The following is a 21,254-nucleotide window of genomic DNA, read 5'->3' on the forward strand; positions in this document are numbered from 1 at the left end:
TTGTCCTATAATCTAATACCTCTCTATTCTTACATCCTACCTCATAAACATCACATCCTACCCCTTCTTTTTCTGTACAACACTAGAAACTGTAAACATTTATGCAAACCTACTGGCTATATGGTAGAAGATAACCATACTTGTCATTTATGTTTATACACACACACACACACACACACACACACACACACACACACACACACATATATGTCGTAGTTGGACACAATACCTTTATTTTATTTATTTTTATGTGGTGCTGAGGATTGAACCCAGTACCTCATATGTGCTAGGTGAGTACTCTACCACTGAGCTACAACCTCATCCTGAAAATATTTTCTTTATTCTTAGTTTCCTTAAGGAATATTTTTTCCCTAAACACATTTTGGAACTCTCTTTTCTTTTACTTCAGCCATGGGGAGGTTCACTAAACCTGATTAATATTTGGGGCAAGAGAAACTTAGCTCTGGCCTCCTGCCTTTTCTTTGAAGCAAGCCCAGAGAGTGATGTTGCTGGCACAAGGAGGAGGCATACAATCCATTGCTGGGGATTCAGTGTACTGACTGAATTTCAAGTGCCTGTGGAACAACCAGTTAGAGATGTAGTGTCAATTGGATACATGGCACCAGAAGTCAAAAAGAGGTCTGGACTGCTATCTTATAGATAGGTGAGAATAGTGGGCCTGGGGTAAATGATTGGTAAGAATAAATTAATCCCTTGAGGGCAGTGTCTGTCATAAGGTAGAGATTTGATGATAAAATGAGTTAATGGCTTTTTGAATATCCATCATTCTCGTAGAAAATAACTCTAAACACTGGAACAAATTCACACATATTCATTAAGGGAAGTTCACTGCATAATGAGTTGATTATTCCTTGGTTACCACTGATTAATTTGCTGACAGAATTTTTTTTAAAAGGTAGTATTTTTTTTAAGATGGACACAATAACTTTATTTTATTTGTGTATTTTTTTTTTCTTACTGTGGTGCTGAGGATCAAATCCAGTGTCTCATACATGCTAGGTGAGCATTCTACCACTGAGCTACAACCCCAGCCCCTGACTCAATCACTTATTGACCTTTGCATATAACTATACTATGAGCTTCTTTTAAAATAAAAGGTATGCAGAACCAAGATGAGAAAAATTAAGATAACTTTTAGTAAGATTAATAACATTGTTGGTTATTTGTAGAGAAGTGGTTACACCTGTTATTTTGAATATAATTAGTACTGCTCATATTATTCAGCCAGAGAAATAATATCTAATTACCAAGATGTTATATAAAGCAATATAAGTAGCTTTAAAAACATAATACTAAAGAATAGAACTAGTTTTGATATACAGGAAAGGAAATTTGATAGTGTTCTGATTTAATGAAAGCATGAATTTTATTACAGAAGATGTTAGTAACTTATTAACATTTATATATGACCTTAATTTCAAAAAATGTTTTGAAATAGACATAAAAGAGCTTGTGTAAATTCATATAAATCTGGCATATTAGGGGTTTTCATCTGTTATCAAGAGAGAAGCAATTGACACAATACATATTAAACCAATTTTGCCTCTTCACTGGGAGCTTTAAGATAATAAAATAATCAATATGCACTTAGGACCAATTTTATTTGCTATGAATTACCTGTATTGTTTATGAAAAAAACATTCAAGATAAATTAGGTAACAGTTGTGTTTTAAATGCAACGCTATTCTAGTATGACTCTTATAGATAACAGATTTCAGATGGATAAGCTGATATTCTAAAAATATGTATCTTCTTCCCAGGATTTTAGAATTTTATAGAAATGGAGCATATTAACACAGAAAAACACTCTATTGGGAGGGGAGAATGTTAATAAATCTGATTCAATGCTGCTTTTCTTTTTAATTAATTGAAGAGTTTGGGTAGCTTTTTTTTCTTTGAAAATGAGTTAAAATTTTAGTAAAATATGAAAGATGTCAGGAAACTTAGATTTTTAGCTTGGCTTTGCCTATAGTATCTATAAAATATCAGACTATTTAATAACTTCTCCAGAGATTTATTTGTATTTCCATTTATTTATTCAACCTATAAGTATCTATGGAACACTTAATACATGGTGTAGCCTGCTTTGAATTCTAAGGATACAATGATGAGCAAGACACATAAGGTGCTCCCTTTAAAGTGCTTGAATTCTTGTTGGAAGTGAGACAGAGAATAAATGGATTAACAAATCACATAAAATAAAATGATAAATGCTGTAAAGAAAATATGAGATGGGGGATAAAAAATGACAGGGAAAGTATACTTTATTAGATTTGATGGCCAAGGAAGGCTTTTCCGAAGAAGAAATTTTAGCTGAGATGGTAAAGAGGAAGCCATTCAAAACTTTGGTGAAAGAGCTCTTGATAGTGCTCAAATAGCAAATGCAAAATCCCTGCTGCAAGAACAAGTTTAGAATGTTCAAAGAACATGACAAGTAAAAGACGGAATGAGAGAGTGGTGTGATATGAAATCAGAGAAGTATGCACAAATCACTTCTACCCACTAGATTTTCAAAACAGCTTTGAACATTCTAAACTTGTTGAGGTATTATTAATCTCCTAAGATTTTTCTCCCAGCTTTTGGTTATCCTTGGTTTGTGGCAGCTAAACTTCAGTCCTTACATGGAATTCTCCATGTTCATGTGTGTGTCCAATTTTCTGCTTTTAAAAAGGACACCAATCATATTGGATAGGGGCCTACTCTGTTCTAGTGTGACTTCATCTTATTAGTTACAAGCAGAGATTCTAGGATTTAGGACTTCACATGTGAATTTTAGGGATATATAATTAACCCCTAAACTGTATAAATTTAAAGTGTACAACTTGATAAAGTATGTATATCCTGTGAAATCACAATCAAGATACTAATATAGTCTTCACTTCCCAAACCCTTCTCTGCTCCTTGGTAATCCAGTCCTTCCATACCTTTCCCCATCCCCCAGGCAATCATTAATCTGCTTTCTGTCTTATGATTAATTTGTATTTTCTAGAATTTTATGTAAACTGAATCATATGGCATGTACCCATTTTTTGGTCTAGATTGTCTCACATAGCATAATTATTTTTGAAATTCATCCATGTCATTTTGTTTTAGTGGTTCATTCCTAGTTATTGCTGACAAGTATTCTATTGTATGCCATAATTTGTTTATTGCCTATGGATGCACATTTGGGTTGTTTCCAGTTTGGGGCTATTATAAATAAGGATTTTATGAATGTTTGCATTCAAGTCCAAGTATGGACTTGCATATTTATTTCTCTTGATAAATACTTAGGAATGGAAAGCCTTGGTTTTGTGGTATGTTTATGCTTACCTTTTAAAAGAACTGGTTGTACCTTTTTTGTAGTTCCATCAGCAGTATATGAAATTTTCAGTTGCTCCACATCCTTGCTAACATTTTTGTCAATTTTAAAGTTTTATGCATTCCAAGAAGTGTGCAGTATTATGTTTTGATTCCCTAATTTACATATCTCTAAGACAAATGATGAACATTTTTATCTGTTTACTTTCTGTCTGTATACATTGGTGATGTGTCTGTTCAAATCATTTGTTCACTTTTAAAATGGGGTGATTTTTTCCCCTTTGCCTGATTGTACCTTTAGTATAGTACTACGCAGAACATGTGAAAGAAAACATTTCTGCCTTTTTTCTGATCTTAAGGAAACAGCACTCTTGTTTTTCAAAATTAAGCATAGTTTTTTTTGTTGATGCCCTTTAGGAATTTAGGAAGTTTTTCCCCTAAATTTTGGATTGTCAATGCAAGTGTGTGTGTGTGTGTGTGTGTGTGTGTGTGTGTGTGTGTGTGTTTCCATTGAGATGATCATATGGTTTTTTTTAATATTTTTTTAGTTATAGGTGGACACAACATCTTTTTTATATTTTTATGTGGTGCTGAGGATCGAACCCAGTGCCCCATGCATGGTAGGCAAGTACTCTACCTCTGAGCCACAACCCCAGCCCCATATGGCATTTTTAATATATGCATTTTTTTAGTTGTAGTTGGACACAATAACTTTATTTTATTTATTTATTTTTATGTGGTGCGGAGGATTGAACCCAGTGCCTCACACATGCTAGGTGACTGCTCTACTGCTGGGCCACAACCCGAAGCCTATCATATGGTTTTTATTTTTCATTTTGTTTGTAAGGAGAATTTCACTGCTAGAATGCAAACCAACATTGCGTTCCAGAATGAGATCCACTTAGTCATGATTTATTATTCTTTTAAAATAGTGCTTTTATTCAATTTGTTAAAATTTTGTGAATAATTTTTGCATATGCTCATTTCATGAAAGTTATTGGTCTGTGATTTTAATTTCTTGAAATTTCTTTATTAACTTTGGTGTCAGGATAATGCTGGCCTCACAAAGTGGATGGGAATTACTTCCTCCTCTTCACTTTTTCTGGAAAAATATGAATTTGTGTAGAATTGACAATGCAGGTCTATTAAATGAGTTGGTAAATATTCCATTCTCTGTTACTTTCTGTGCAAGTTAGATCTTGTTTTTTATGTGTTCCATTGAATTTCCCTAGTCATCTGGGCCTGGAATATCATTTGCTGGAATTTTTTAAAACCTCAAATTTAATATCTTTAGTAGATATAGGGCTACTCAGTTTATTCCTTCTTGAATGAGATTTGGTAGCTTGTGTCTTTCATAGATTTTGTCTGTTCATCTAAATTGTTGAGTTTTTAATATAAAATTCTTTATAATACTCTTGTCATTCCAATATCTGTGAAATTTGTGATATTATTTCTCTTATCTCTAATCTTTGTTATATTTTTTCTGATCAATCTGATTAAAAGCTTATCCATCTGTTTGATTTTTTTTTTCAAAGAATGGGTTTTGGTTTCATTTTTCCCCTACTGTTTCTTTTTTTTTTCCATTGATTTCCTCTTTAATATTTCTTATTTCCTTTCCCTTTGCTTATTTTAGATTTAATTTTCTCTTTTTCTAGTTTCTTATGGTGGAAATTGATATCAGTGATTTATGACCTTTGTTCTCTTCAAATACAGACCTTTCACTGCTATAAATTTTCCTCTAAGTATTGTTTTAATTGCAGTCTACAAATTTTTATGTGTTGGATTTTATTCAGTTAAAAAACTTTCTAATTTCCCTTTTTGTTTCTTCTTTAGTTCATGAAGTTACCTAGAAGTGTTATTTAGTTTCTAAATATTTGAGATTATTATTAGTGACTTTTAATTGTTGATTTCTAATACAATTCTGTTTTTGGTAGAGATATATTTTGTATGACTTGAGTGCTTTTAGAAAAGAATGTGTGTTATTTGAGGGACAGTATTTTCAATAAATGTCAATTAGAAAATATTTTTATTTAAATCATATATCTTTAATGATTTTGTCTATTGGTTTTATCAAATATTGAGGTGGGCATTGAATTATCCAAATATAATTGTGGATTTGTCTTTTTCTCCTTGATGTTCTATCATGTTTGCTTCATGTAATTTGAAGCTTTGTTTTTAGGTGTATTGATAGGTTGACTCCTTTATCATTTTGAAATAATCCTCTTTTGGGGGTGTGTGTGTACCAGGGATTGAACTCAGGGGCACTTGACCACTGAAACACATCCCCAGCCCTGTTTTTTGTATTTTATTTAGAGACAGGGTCTACATTGAATGTTTAGTGTCTTGCTTTTTTTTTTTTTTTTTTTTTTTGCTGGCTTTGAATTCAGATCCTCCTGTCTCAGCCTCCTGAGCTTCTGGTATTACAGGTATGCACCTTTGCACCTGGCCTTGAAATAATCCTCTTTAGCCCTGGTAATATTCTTTGCTTTAAAGTAGCAAGATATAAAATCAACACCCATAAATCAAAGCATTTCTGTATATCAGTGACAAATCTTCTGAAATGGAAATGAGGAAAACTACCTCATTTACAATAGCCTCAAAAAAATAAAAATAAAAAACCCCAACCAAACAAACAAAACAAACCTTGGGAATCAACTTAACAAAAGAGATGAAAGACCTATACAATGAACCTAAAGAAAGAAATCAAAGAAGACCTTAGAAGATGGAAAGATCTGCTTTGCTCTGGGATAGGCAGAATTAATATTATCAAAATGACCATACTACCAAAAGCATTATACAGATTTAATGCAATTCCAATCAAAATCTCAATGGCATTCCTCAGAGAAATAGAAAAAGCAGTCATGAAATTCATCTGGAAAAATAAGAGATCCAGAATAGCTAAAGCAATCCTTAGCAAGAAGACTGAAGCAGATGGCATCACTATACCAGAATTTAAACTATACTACAGAGCAATAGTAACAAAAACAGCATGGTATTAGCACCAAAATAGATCAGTAGACCAATGGTACAGAATAGGGGACACAGAGATTAACCCACAAAATTACAATTACTAACATTAGACAAAGGCACCAGAAACAAACATTGGAGAAAAGATAGCCTCTTCAACAAATGGTGTGGGAAAACTGGAAATCCATATGCAACAAAATGAAATTAAATCCCTCTCACCATGCACAAAACTCAAAGTGAATCTAGGACCTAGGAATTAAACCAGAAACCCTGCATCTAATAGAAGAAAACGTAGGCCCTAATCTTCATCTTTTTGGATTAGGCCCCAGCTTCCTTAATAAGACTCCTAAGTGCAAGAATTAAAATCAAGAATCAGTAAGTGGGATGGTTTCAAAGTAAAAAGTTTTTTCTCAGCAAAAGAAACAATCAGGTGAATAGAAAGCTACAGCGTGTGAGTAAATTTTTACCCCTCACCCATCAGATAGAGCACTAATCTCTAGGGTATATAAAGAACCCAAAAAGCAGTAATACCAAAAAACCAAGTAATCTAATCAATAAATGGGCCAAGGACTTGAACAGACACTTCTCAAAAGATAATGTACAATCAATCAACAAATATAGGAAAACATGTTCATCATCTCTAGCAATTAGAGAAATGCAAATCAAAACCACTCTAAGATATCATCTCACTCCAGTTAGAATCGCAGCTAATAAGAATATAAACAACAATAAATGTTGGTGAGGATGTGGGGAAAAATGCACACTCATACATTGCTGGTAGGACTGCAAATTGGTGCAGCCAATATGGAAAGCAGTATGGAGATTCCTGGGAAAACTGGGAATGGAACCACCATTTGAGCCAGCTATCCCTCTCCTCGGACTATACCCAAAGGACTTCAAAACAGCACACTACAGGGACACAGCCACATCAATGTTTATAGCAGCACAATTCACAATAGCTAAATTGTGGAACCAACCTAGACGTCCTTCAGTAGATGAATGGATAAAGAAAATGTGGTGTATGTAAACAATGAAATATTACTCATATAAATATTACTCAATAAAAGAGAATAAAATTATGGCATTTGCAAGTAAATGGATAGAGTTCGAGAAGATAATGCTAAGTGAAGTTAGCCAATCCCAAAAAAACAAATGCTGAATGTTTTCTCTGATATAAGAAGGCTAATTCATAGTGGAGTAGGGAGGGGGAGCATAAGGAGGATTAGATGAACTCTAGATAGGGCAAATGGATGGGAGGGAAGAGAGGGGGCATGGGGTTAAAATGATGGTGCAATGAGATGGACATCATTATCCAAAGTACATTTATGAAGACACAAATGGTGAATATACAACCAGAGATATGAAAAATTATGCTCCATATGTGTAATATGAATTGTAATGCATTCCCCTGTCATAACAAAATTTTAAAAAATTAAAAAAATTTTTTCTTTTTTTTGAGAAGTCAACTTTATTTTGTATTAATATAGCCACTCCAGTTGTTTTTTTTTTTTTTTTTTTTTTTTTTTTTTAATACCCAGGGGCACTCTACAATTGAGCTACATCCACAGGCCTTTTTATTTTTTATTTTGAGACAGGGTCTGGCTAAGTTGCTGAGTCTGACCTCAAACTTGCCATTCTCCTATCTCAGCTTTCTAAGTAACTGGGATTACAGGCATGTACCACTGTGCTTAGATATAGCTTTCTTTTGATTAGTATTAGTATGCTATGTCATTTTATATCCTTTTTACCTTTAATCTGTTTATGCCTTCATGTTAAAAAATGTTTTAATAGGTAGCATGTAATTAAGTCCCACTCTGACAGTCTCTGCCTTTTAACTGATATAGTGATAACTGATATATTAATTTCTCACAGTTTTCACAGGCTTATGGTTTGGGAGAGTGTAACTGGGTTCTCTGCTCAGGTCTCCTAAGACTGAAATCAAGGAGCCAGTGGCTGCATCCTTCTCTGGAAGCTTAACTATGGAAAGATCTACTTCCAGACTCCCTCAAGTTGTGAACAAAATTCAGTTCCTTGTGGTAATATGACTGGATTCTTTTTCTTGATATTGGTCAGGGCCAACTCTTAAATTCCTAAATGCCACATTCAAATCTTTGCTACCTGGCCCTACCCTCAATGTGGTAGTTTGCTCTTTCAGGATCATTAAGAGAGCATCTGGTATGGCTTTTTCTGCCTCTGACTTCTGGACCCTCTTTTAAAAGTGCCCACTCAGAATTAAGGGGCTTTTTAAATGGGGTGAGTACACCAGAGGTGAGGAGTTTGGGAGAGCTCTCTTAGAATTCTGCCTCTCACAATCTGTGTACTTTAATATGACTATTGATATGGTTGGGTTGAAATCTACCATCTTGGTAGTCTTTTAGATTTGTCCTTTCTATTTTTTGTTTATTTTCCCCCTTTTCAGATGTCTTTTGGATTACACATGTTTTTATAATTCTATTTAATTTACTTTTTGGCTTATTAGATATAATTCTCTGTTGTATATTTTAGTAGTTGCTTTAATAATTATATACATATACATCTTTAATAATAGTCTACTCTTAGGTAATATTATATTAGGTAATATTATATTACTTTGCTCTCTTATCCATGTGTAATTGTTGTATAATTATTTCTTCACATATTATATCCACCATAATATATTGTTGTTTTTCCTTTAAATATCCAATTATCTTTTAAAGAAATTTAAATAAGGATTGAAAAATTTGTATTTCTTCATTCCTTATTGTAGAGCTGGATTTTCCATCTGGTATCATTTCTTTCTGCTTAGAGTGCATGTATATTGGTAATAAATTCTCAAATTGTGCATATCAGCATAAGTGCACATTTTTTTCTTCATTTTTGAAAGATAGTTTGCTGAGTCAAGAACTCTGGACTGGGGGCTTGGGATGTGGCTCAAGCAGTAGTGCACTCGCCTGGCATGCGTGCGGCCTGGGTTCTCTCCTCAGCACCATATACAAAAAACAAAGATGTTGTGTCCGCCGAAAACTAAAAAATAAATATTAAAAAAAAGAACTCTGGACTGATAGTTTAAGTACTTTAACGATAGTGGACTTTTAGCTTGCACTGATAGTTCCTACTAGAAATATGCTGCCAGCTTTGCTATTCTCTTCATTATGTATATTTCTCTCTGTCTGGTTTTAAGATTTTTCTCTCTATTACTGGTGTCAAACAATTGATTATATGTGTCTTAGTTTGGTTTTCTTTTTTATTTTAATTCATGAGTTTCATTGGGCTTTTGGATATGATTTATAGCTTTCATAATGTTAACTTTTCAACATTACATATTTAAAACTTTTTTCTGCATCCTCTCCCTTTGAGGACTTGAATTTCATATATATTTGGTATCCTCAAGTTGTTCCAAAATCACTGATGCTTGGTTAATTTTTTTCTTTGTGTATTTAATTTAGAATTGTTTCTATTGCTTTGTCTTCAACTTCACTAAAATTTTCTTTTGCAGTTTCTAATCTGTTCAACTATTTTAGCACATCTTTCATCAAATTCATTTTTGTTTTAATCTTTCAAAGTTAAATTTGCCTATATCTCCATTTCTTTATATGCTTATTAATCTTTTTTCTAGCTACTTGAAAATATGGACATTAGTCATAGTACCTGTTTTGTTGTTTTTGATCTATTATTTCTCTTATCTGTACCAGTTCTGGGTTACTTTCAATTGGTTAATTTTATCCTCATTTTGTGTTGCATTTTCCTGTTTATTTGTGTGCCTTAAGATTTTTTTAATTGAATGCCACATATTATAGATTATACTTTGTTTAGTGCCCATTTTTGTATTCCTATAAATATTCTTCAGCTTTATTATATGACTAAGTTAATATTACTTGGAAACAGTTCATCTTTTTAGGTATTACATTTAAGCATTGTTAGAAAATGGCAGGACAACATTTGGTCAAAGCCCAATTTTTCCTCAAAGTTTATGGAAAACCCTCTCAGTATACCTACCTCATTTCCTGAATTAGGAGATTTTCCCACTGTTGTTGGTTGGACAAGCACTAAACCTCATTTTGTGTGACCCAAGGCTGTTTCCTTAATCTTTTTTAGGTGTTTCTTTCCCTAGCCTCAGCTAGTTTCCTCACATGCATAAGTTTATCAATTTTCAGCTGAATACTCAGAGATTCTCTGCAAATCTTCAACATTTTCTCTCTGTGCAGCTCTGTTCTCTCCAGTTCTTTGTGAAGTCTAACTGCTTTTGTGTTTATAGTCTTAGGTCCATCTCCTCAATCTGGCAACATTTTTGGCCTCTGCCTAAGTATCTCCCTGCACAAAGGCCAAGAAAATTTCTCTAGGTAGTAAGTTGAAGTTTCCCATCTGTCTGGGATCTCAGTCTTTTTTAACCTGATGTTCAGTGTGTAGAACTATTATTTCTTTTCTTTTTTTTATGTTTAACAATCTTTAATTCAAATGTAAAAGTTCAATACAAGCCATTTGTAGAACTTGGGATTTGTTGTTCTTTTAAAAACAAGAATAGAGGAAATGTGACAAAATGATCTTTCCACTTTTTTCAAAAACTTTCAAGGATAGATCATAGGGCCATAAAAGATCTATTAACCAAACCCACTTTCTCCCCCTACCAAGTCTTACACCCATTCCATAATCTTAAAATATATTCCTGAATGAAGATTTACAGTTCATCTTTGATTACATAACCATTTAAAAATACTTAGCACCAGCTTGCTTCCTATAATGCCAGTTGTGAACTACTTCAAATCTGCATTTCTTCTTTTTAAAACAAGAGGGCAGTTACTTGTAGAAAGCAATACTTAGTCTCCCCATACATTTCCCAGAAATGGCATATGCCTGCCATTCAAAGGCCTCGGCACTCTCATGCTTTCAAAGTGGAATACCTAGCCCTGATGTGCATAGAAGCATGAATGGCAAAGTTGAAGATCAGTATTATAACTATTTTTCTATTTATTTGAAGCACAGTAAAAAAAATCTGTACACTTTGGAAATTCGGTGGCATAAGGTACACTGCCATTAACTTGAGGGACATTACACAGTAAAAAAAAAAAAAAAAAAGGAGAGAAAAAAACTAAAAAGAAAAAACCTTTCTCCTGTTTCAAACACTGCATTACATAATTTTACCTGCCCAAACAGAACATTTACAAATAATAGGTCAATAAACTGCTAACATCCATAAAAAGGTAGCTTTCTTACTAAAATGCAAGAATTTAAAAGTGGTATCTAAACAAGAAAAGACAAAAACAAACTGGAATGAAAACCTAGATATCACATCTAAAATCGAGGTTTCTTGTTTAGGTCTTCATACTCTTCTCTCCCTCTACCATAGCCTGCTGGAGTTCCAGGGCCCATTCATCTAGGACCCTGTATACCCACAGGTCCCGCACCTCCCTGCCCAAAGCACTCAATACTTGTGTCGCTTCCCTTCATGGAACCACTCATAGTTGCTGGTGGAACTCCAGGATTAGCTTCATAACTTATGCCACCACCACCACCTAGAGGTGGAAATTTCTGGCCTCCTGAACCATAGGGATCTCCCATGTTTATTGCTCCTCCATCACCCATTCTCATGTCTCTTTCTCTTGGATCCATGTAGCCCATCCGGCTATAACTTTTTCACGTTGGCGAATCATCATCTCTTCCTCCCTTCTACGTTTTTCCTCCTGCTGCCTCAATTGCATTTCTTTACGTTTCTGCATTTCTTGATTGTGAAGTTCTTCCATATGTCTTAATTCTTCCTGACATCTCATCAGATCTTGGAGTAAAAGATTTGCCTGATGCTCATGAATAGGCATCTTCCATTTCACTTTCCAACTTGTCTTTTGCATCCTTCATGTTTTTTTTCAACTTATTCCCTTTGCTGTTTTTCCATGTCATCCAAGGACTTCCACCTCTGAGAATATTCATACTCAAATGTGCCATGCTGAGCAAAACGAGGTGGTATTTCTCCTTTTGATACATTGGATTCTTCTGTGCAAGTTTTTCAGGAAGACCATCTTTATCATCTAATTGTTCAAGTGGTTCCACAATGACTGGACGAGGAGTTGTTGTCAGTAGGAAAACACCTTCATTGCTTCGTTCAAATACTTTTCTTGCTGCTGATTTAGAAGCAAATTCAACAATGCCTTTCCCTATAGATCTACCGAAATCATCCACAACAGCCCTTTCAATAGACCAAACTGGCTAAAGGCTTCTTCCAATAGAACTATTATTTCACATATCTTGTCTTGCTTTAAATTTATTTTAGGTGGGAGAGTAAATCTGGATCAGAAGTGCAAATTCAATTTGTGTAGGTTCTTTTAATAGCATGAGATCATACACGAGTGTGCCTTTAAAAAGAGAATCCTACCCAAATTTATGTATTTTATATTTTTCTAGTAACAGGCCAAGTGCATATCAGTTAGTATATATTACTATATATTGATACACACACACACACACACACCAGGGATATGCATATAAATCCACTAGAAAGTGAGTTCCTGGATCAAAGCTTTAAACAACAGAGTCATGGGTTTCATTAGAAAGGAACATCTAACATTCCCCCAGTTACCATGCTCTTGTTAACTTGCCTAGAATCACTTAAAGCAAGGTTAAAATTTGGCACCCCAATTGTAATTTTCCTAGATTTAGAATTCTCTCACTGCACAGTAGTTCATATTCCCAAGAAATTAGGGGCCCCTGAACTGGTTCTCTCTGGTTTAGTTTACTAGAGTAAACTAAATTTTATCTAAGGATGTTTCTGTGAGTCCTTACTTAATGAACTGTAATCTAATTGAAAGCATAATTTAGAAGTATACTTCTTTTTTAATATTTATTTCTTTTAGTTATTTTTATTTATTTATTTTTATGTGGTGCTGAGGATCGAACCCAAGGCACATGTGCCATGTGCTCTACCACTGAGCCACAACCCCAGCCCAGGAATATACTTCTATAACAAACAGTTGAGTCTTAGCTGCTGTAGCCAAGTTTCAGTTACAGGTGGCCAGCTGACGAGGCATACCGTAAGCTGTAACCAATCAAGTTGTTTCTGTACCTCATTTCTGCTTTCTATCCACAAATACTGCCTACTGATGCTGTAGAGCTGCGTTTTCTAAACTGCTTCTGATTCTGAGGGCTGTCTGACTTGTAAATCATTTTTTTTGGCAATTAAACTCTATAAAATGTACTTTTTCTTTAAGTTTTTATTTAACATATCCCAGACTCTGCCTTGACATTGCCATTATCCTCAAATCATTTTTTTTGGGCAATTAAACTCTATAAAATGTACTTTTTCTTTAAGTTTTTATTTAACATATCCCAGACTCTGCCTTGACATTGCCATTATCCTCTGAGGAGACTTACCTATGCCACACATCATTTTTTATTTAACTTTAATGAAAACAAAGACGAGGGTAAGTGAAGACAAATAGAATTGTGAGTGACCTATAAGAATATCTATGATTTATTAAGTATCTACCATATGCTAGGGTTTCTATGTATGTTCTCTGATTCTCTTAAAACCACTAACTAGCCATGAGGAGGGCCTTGAGGAATCAAAAGAAGACTTACACAAGGGGTGTTTCCTCAGGTAAATAATGAAAAATAAGTAGAAATTAGGTGAAATGAGGCATGCAGTGGGAGATCAGGCAGGTGTTTCAACAGATGGAATAACATATGAAAAGGCTTGAAGGCAAGAAAGAATGTGACTAATTTGAGAAACTCAGTTCACTTTGGCTGAAAAATTAAGTGGAGAAAGGATGCAACGTGAAGATGGATTGGTGGGAGATGAGAAAACATGCAACTGTAGATCTAGAGCAGATTATGAGGGCTTTGCAAATGCAACTAAGGAATTCTGATTTTTTTTCTTGAAGGCAATTTGGAAATGTTTAATGCAGGGAAAAGTCATTTAATGTAGTAAAATTGAGTTATAGCTATGGAGATGGAGGAATATGTACATTTGTTCCAAAATTCAATATTTATGCATTCCTTAGCTATTTATGCATTCAACAAATATATTGATTGCCTACTACATATTAGGCACTGTGATTAAATATTGGTTAAATAAATATATGTTGAATTATTGTAAATTAGCTGTCATTTATTGAGCCCTTATTTTGTGCTAGGCACTGTGTTAGGTGTCTTATAGAAATGTTGATAACACCTTTTAACTGGTGAGGAAACTGAAGTAAACAGAGTTCAAGTATTCCAATACATATAACTAGTAAATGACAGTCAAAATTTGATCTCACATCAGTATCTTGCAAGATTTTACCATGTTACTCAAGTGAACACATTTCACATGTTAACTGTACTTAATATTTTTAAAATCCAAAGAAAAGAACAATAAAACATTTTGAACTAATCAAGAAAATTTAATCAGCATCATATGGGCACACTGCCCTAGATTTCCATAAAGAATTTGCCTTTGTCTTGTAAATAAGGAATAATTTTATATTTATCTACATGAGCAGTTAGGTAAACTTTGGAGTACTCAAACCCCCAAATAAATTTTCATTCCTAAGACTTACTAGATGATGTTAAAGTGTTATTTTTTACTTCTTTTTTCCCATTCTGTGTCTGTACTTTATTAATATTAACAAACATTAATAAAGGATGTGTTTAAAAGAGCAATTTTATTTTGAAATAGGAGAGAGGAAAATGCGTGCTACAATAATGTCAGAGTTTCCAGTGGAAGATATTGTGAACTTGTTTGTCTAAACATATTTTATTTGGGGTTCAGTATGAATTTTCAATAGATGTCTTTCAGATAAGAAAGCAGTAATTCAAATGCAATTATATAAACAAGAAGATCAGAGGGGAATTATCGTGAAGGGTATAAAATGAACCAAGAGTCTGGGTCATCACAGAAGCAGCTCACCAATGCAAAGTAAGGTAGGTTTCTATAATGAGAAGGCTCTGTGAAATAAAATGTTCTTATTCCAAGTTTCTTTTATTTTCAAAACTGTATTTATTTAAAAATTGCAAGTGTAAGAGATAATTTGCTTTAATAGGCTCTAAAATTTTTAATTATTGCTCTAAATTGTTCAGTAGTTGGTGAAGGTAGGTGAACTACATACATAAGTTAAGAAAAAAATTCCATTAACTTAAAGGAAAAGAAACAACTGGTTGATTTCCTAAGGAAGAATGTTTGATGTGCATGACATTCTCCTGTTTACATTTGATTAAAATGTTTTTATCAATTGAATGTGTATTAAATCTTCTCAATTACTAATGGTCATTTTTGATCAAAATATAATTCTGGGAAGTCTTAGAGTAAATTCAGTTTTCAGTACCTTCAGGGGCAATATACTCTTTATTAAAATTTTCTTTAGTTATTTAATAGTAAAACCTCCTTGGATGATATCCAACACAAACATTTGCCTGTAGTACATTTTGCTCTCTAGAAAAATGTACTGCTTTGGGGAAACTCTGGTATTGTTCATAAGATGGGCAATAGATTCTTCTTCCTTTTTTTTTTTTTTTTTTGTTGTTGTTGTTGTACTAGGGATTGAACGCAGGGTGCTCTGTCACTGAGCTATATCCCCAGACGGTTGCTCCCTGTCCCCCCCCCTTTTTTTTAAATTTTGAGACAGAGTTTTGCTTAGTTGCCAAGCTTGGCCTTGAACTTGTGATCCTCCTGCCTCAGCCTCCCAAATTGCTGGGATTACAGGTGTGCACCACCACTGGACCTGGCAGCAATTGATTCTTTACTTCCTTTCTGAAATCTCATAGAATCACAGACTATTTGTGCTGCAGAAACCCTCCACATCATCTTCTGTTTTTAAGCCTTTCTTTCATAGATGAGGAAATTGAGGTTCAGAAAGATTATGAAGATGAAGTTTTAATTCCAATAAAGAAGTAAAGGAGAAAGAAATAGTTCTTACTTTCTGCATGTAAACAAAAGTTATATCACTGTTATGGCTGGTAATTCAACACTTTTAATATTTTACTTTTGTTAGTTTAAAGTTCTGCATTTATAAGAAGAACTTCAAAAATATGTGCAATGAATAGGGCATCAATGGGGGAAAGTTATAATACAATTTTTTGATCCTAGAATTTTAAAGGGGGTCAAGTGTATTTGTCTGTTTCTATTTTGCAAACTGGGAAACAAAATTCAGACAGATTAAATATTTTAGTCAATTTTTCTTAGATCCATGGAGAATTCTGTTGCTTAATTTCTAAATCAATCTTTTTATCACTTGATCACCACACATCTATTTTATATAAAATTGTAGAGCTAGAGGTTAAAATAAGTGAAGTTAATTATTTCCTGTGGTAAAAAATCAGTAGGTAGCTGCCTAGACAGACAAGAACTGTATGATCATGGTGGATGAGTGTTTTACATAATTTACCTGGTTCATAATTTTAAAATCCTGCAGACGATACTCCAGGTCTGTGGTTCTTAAATAATGAAACCAACTCTATATCATAGTGGGAATTCTTAAGTGAAACACTTAAGAAAACCTAATTCCATAAGTAAGGAATTCCTGTTGGGGGGCTGGGATTGCAGTTCAGTGGTAGAGCAGGTTGCCAGGAGAGCAGATTGCCAGGCACGCATGAGGCCCCAGTTTGATTCCCAACACTGCAAAAAATAAGGCCATGGGATTTCATATATTTTTTTTCCTTTTTTTTAGTTGTAGATGTACACAATATGTTTATTTTATTTGTTTATATGTGGTACTGAGGATGAAACCCAGTGTCTCACAAGTGCTAGGTGAATGCTCTGCCACTGAGCTACAACACTAGCCCATAAATTCTTATATTTTTGCTTCCTAAATCAAATACAAAACAAAAATAAACAAACAAAACCCCTACAAGGAATGCTTGAATGGGCAATATTTTACTTAAGAGTTCACTAGTCCTTCCTCCTAAAATGATTTAGTTCATTTCCTTTTCTATTCACAAGTATAGTAAACCTAAGGAGATCCTTGATAATTGTGAGTTATAAGTTGGACTCTTTCAGAGAACCTAGAACAATGGTATTATTTGAGTTCATACTTAGCTCTTCCACTGGACTGTCAATCCCTTAGATCAAAAACCATATCTTACTCATTTTGTGTCTCAGTGTCTGACTTTGATCCTCACTATATATTTTTCCAGTTTATCTTCATTTCTCATTCTAGGAATAAGAAGTTGGTTGAATGACTACTAGTCTTTAGAAGTTGACATGTAAGATAAATCCCTGATTACCTCTGAAAAATATGCTCTTCATTTTTTTTCTTACAAGTTTATTGAAGACAAATTCTAGTTAACTGAGGCTTGTGTGTATGAATTTCAGTAAGTAGGGGTATTAGCTTAAAGGTACTGTTTGTATATAATTGAAAGTTTTGAGAAAATATTGATAATTTTTTGATGGTTAAATAAAGATGTTTAGTGAATAATTATTTAATATTATGAGAAAATGTCTTGTGTTCATAGATAATACTACTCCACTACAGGGTGTATTTTCTTTACTGACAATGATACTTGAGAAGAAAAAGAACCCAAACACACACACACACACACACACACACACACACACACACACACACACCCCTATCTAGCTGTACAATATTAGTAAAATGAAAAAATCTTCTTAATCTTTGAACTGATCAACCTACATCCCAAAGTCTGAAATTTGATTACCCTCTCTTAGTAGCAAAACAAAAATAATTATGTCATAACATTATCCAGATCATTACAATGCCCAATGGGTAGTGAACAAGTTTTCCATTAGACAGGCTCTATTGAGATGCATGTTCTACTTCTGCAAGGGGATCCTCTGTTGTTTCCCATGCAGCAAAAAAAAATTTAGTATTTCTTTCTTACAATAGATCATCATCATTGATTGTATTATTTTCAATGTGTCAAACTATATATTTTGCCTCTATATTCTATTCAAGATAATGAGTTTCATATATCTTCTGTGTAAAATTATCTTTTATTTGGTCCAACTCTGCTTCTTTCAATCTTAAAGGAATATTCTATGGGTTCAGAAGGTGGGTCTAGATTTCTAAGTTAGCCTATTAACACTAGTGTAATTTTAATTTCGCTTTTCTGGACTTTCTCTAGCTTCATGATATCTTCCTTGACTGGAAATGGTGGAATTATATGCAATATTATTTGCACTGGAATGGTACTAAAATTTGGTTATGCCTTTTTTTGTTTTCTTTGTCCTTTCTGATTATGAACAAAAGATTTGTTGGCCTTTTAAGTTATTGGGCCAGAGTTTTTAGAAAACTACCATTCTGGGAAAGCTCTTCCTGAAGATAACTATTAATTGACTTCTTATATAAAGGTAGTTATTTGGATTATATTTCTACTGAATGAATTATTTCCCATTTGATTCCCATATGCATCTCTGTGTTGTGTTAACTTCAGGCTTGCCATTTTGCTCTGGCAAGCTTTGTGGCACTTGAAAGGGGGACCTCTACAATGTGAGCTCCTCTACTATGAATATGTAGTGAATCATAGCCACATCAAAATGTATATTTTAAGGTTTGAGAGTATTAAGTATATAAAAACATCTAAACTTTTCCAAAATGTGTCTTCCAAATGTTCTGAAAGAATACATGTAATAGGTTTTTAAATTTTATCTTTTATTTTAGCATGACTGCTATCTTCCTGATGTCCATGCTTTTTGGTCTTGCATGTGGGCAAGCAATGACTTTTTGTATTCCAACCGAGTATACAATGCATGTCGATAGGAGAGAGTGTGCTTATTGCCTAACCATCAACACCACCATCTGTGCTGGATATTGTATGACACGGGTATGTAGTTCATCTCACTTTTGGACATAAATTATATAAACATAGAAGCAGTTAATTCCTATCTGTAAAGGAAATGAGGTAAATCACAACCTCATTTTCCAAATCCAATGATTATTGGCTCCTTAAAAGTAGAGCACACAGTTTATAATATTATGTGGATTTACTCAGCAAAATGGGTACAGATAAATTTATAATAGTTTTGCTATCCATATTTGTTTAAGCCTCTTATTCCCATAATCAGAGATAAAAGAAAGGAAGGTATCAGTTTTGTCTCTGTAGGATTCAATGTAGATGTGTTATTGGGGAACAGAGTAAAGGAATCCTCTCTTAGTTGTTATTTGTGACAAAGAATGGAACCACCATTTGACCTAGCTATCCCACTCCTCAGTCTATACCCAAAGGATTTAAAAACAGCATACTTGGGGCTGGGTTGTGGCTCAGCGGTTGAGCACTCAACTAGCACGTGCGAGGCCCTGGGTTTGATCCTTAGCACCACATAAATGAAATAAAGATATTGTGTCCAACTACAACTAAAAAATAAATATTTTTTTAAACAAGCAAACAAACAAAAAACCCAGCATACTTCAGGGACACAGCCACATCAATGTTTATAGCAGCACAATTCACAATAGCTAAACTGTGGAACCAACCTAGATGCCCTTCAGTAGATGAATGGATAAAGAAAATGTGGTATATATACACAATGGAATATTACTCAGCAATAAAATCATGGCATTTGTAGGTAAATGGATGGAGTTGGAGAGTATAATGCTAAGTGAAGTTAGCCAATCCCGAAAAACCAAATACCAAATGTTTTCTCTGATATAAGGAGGTTGATTCATAGTGGGGTTTGGAGGGGGGAGCATGGGGAGGATTAGACAAACTCTAGATAGGGAAAAGGGGGTGGGAGGGGAACGGAGGGAGCATGGGGGTGAAAAAGATAGTGGAATGAGTTAGACATCATTACCCTTAGTACATGTATGAAGACACGAATGGTGTGAATATACTTTGTATACAGAGATATGAAAAATTATGCTCTATATGTGCAATATGAATTGTAATGCATTCTGTCATATATAACAAATTAGAATTAAAAAAACAAAAAAGAAAAAGAAATATAATGAATCGGCATTCATCTGTTTCCATTATCTGTATGTTTTCTAAAGTCCTATCATGTTATGCTCTCTTATGTATTCATTCTCAGGATATCAATGGCAAGCTGTTTCTTCCCAAATATGCCCTCTCCCAAGATGTGTGTACATATAGAGACTTCATCTACAGGACTGTAGAAATACCAGGATGCCCACATCATGTTGCTCCATATTTCTCCTACCCTGTCGCTGTAAGCTGCAAATGCGGCAAATGTAACACTGATTATAGTGACTGTGTACATGAGGCCATCAAGACAAACTACTGCACCAAACCTCAGAAGTCCTATCTGCTGGGATTTTCTGTGTAGCTTTAAGAGCAATATAATTTGCGATTTGGTTAAATGTGTTTACCTGGGGAAAAAAAAAGCCTAATAAAATGTCATTATGTTTGACAATACCTTGTATATATCTTGAGTATTATTCCATCCACGTGCATACTTACACAGGCATTAGAGAGCTTAAGGAGCTTAAGAAAAGGTGAGTGAAAAAGCCTTTTGTAGTTTTCACATGAAAGAGGAGAATGGAGTAAAACAGAACAGAGACATGCAGTGCTAATGAAAGCCAGACTTGAGCAGGTCCTCCTAACAGAGGACCAGGAGTTTGTCTTGACAGAGAAGGTGAATGTGGGTCCACTGCAGCAATGAAGAGAAAGCAATGTGATCAGAAGCTGAAGGAACACATGGCATCAGGGTACTAGAGACATTTTCTTCCAAAGGCTAGAAGCCAGGCTGGAATGGAGGTGGGCAGTAAGGAATATGTGAAATATGTAATATAAAGCTTTAATCCTACTCATTCAAATGCACAGGATAAAACTCCACCAAAACTCAGCAGAGTATGGAACTCTTTAATTTAATTACTCTGGTGGGCCAACTGACCTATGAAAGTTATACCCCAAAAGGTCAATTTACAAAGCCTAGAAAAGAGGCCACGATCATTTTACATGTGGAAGTCTAAATCCTTCCTAGTCCTTGAAGTAACAGGAGATACTTTCCAGCATTTATACAAAAAGCTACTTGTACTGTTTTGACTTTTGATATCACATTCACTTTCTATATCATGAAAAACTAGTATAATTATGAAAGGTTTTAG

At 34.1% G+C, this 21,254-nt stretch overlaps 1 protein-coding gene and 1 pseudogene across 1 annotated transcript; one reads left to right on the forward strand and one right to left on the reverse strand.

Moving 5' to 3' along the window:
- Positions 1–9,871: 9,871 nt before the first annotated feature.
- LOC101963169 (splicing factor, proline- and glutamine-rich pseudogene) lies at positions 9,872–13,323 on the reverse strand (annotated as a pseudogene).
- A 3,547-nt stretch (positions 13,324–16,870) lies between these two features.
- Tshb (thyroid stimulating hormone subunit beta) lies at positions 16,871–20,883 on the forward strand. Its single transcript, XM_078027067.1, has 2 exons — positions 16,871–19,014; positions 20,219–20,883. The coding sequence occupies exons 1-2, from the start codon at positions 18,853–18,855 to the stop codon at positions 20,471–20,473; spliced, it is 417 nt and encodes a 138-aa protein (XP_077883193.1). The 5' UTR covers positions 16,871–18,852; the 3' UTR covers positions 20,474–20,883.
- Positions 20,884–21,254: the final 371 nt, after the last annotated feature.

The sequence above is a fragment of the Ictidomys tridecemlineatus genome, chromosome 11 (genome assembly GCF_052094955.1).
Source record: "Ictidomys tridecemlineatus isolate mIctTri1 chromosome 11, mIctTri1.hap1, whole genome shotgun sequence".
Classification (NCBI taxonomy): Eukaryota; Metazoa; Chordata; class Mammalia; order Rodentia; family Sciuridae; genus Ictidomys; species Ictidomys tridecemlineatus.

Bases quoted from the DNA above. Each gene is read 5' to 3' on its own strand.
- Tshb (XM_078027067.1), top strand. From the start codon at position 18,853: ATGACTGCTATCTTCCTGATGTCCATGCTTTTTGGTCTTGCATGTGGG. The intron at 19,015-20,218 runs GTATGTAGTTCA...ATTCATTCTCAG, and splicing joins CTGGATATTGTATGACACGG to GATATCAATGGCAAGCTGTT.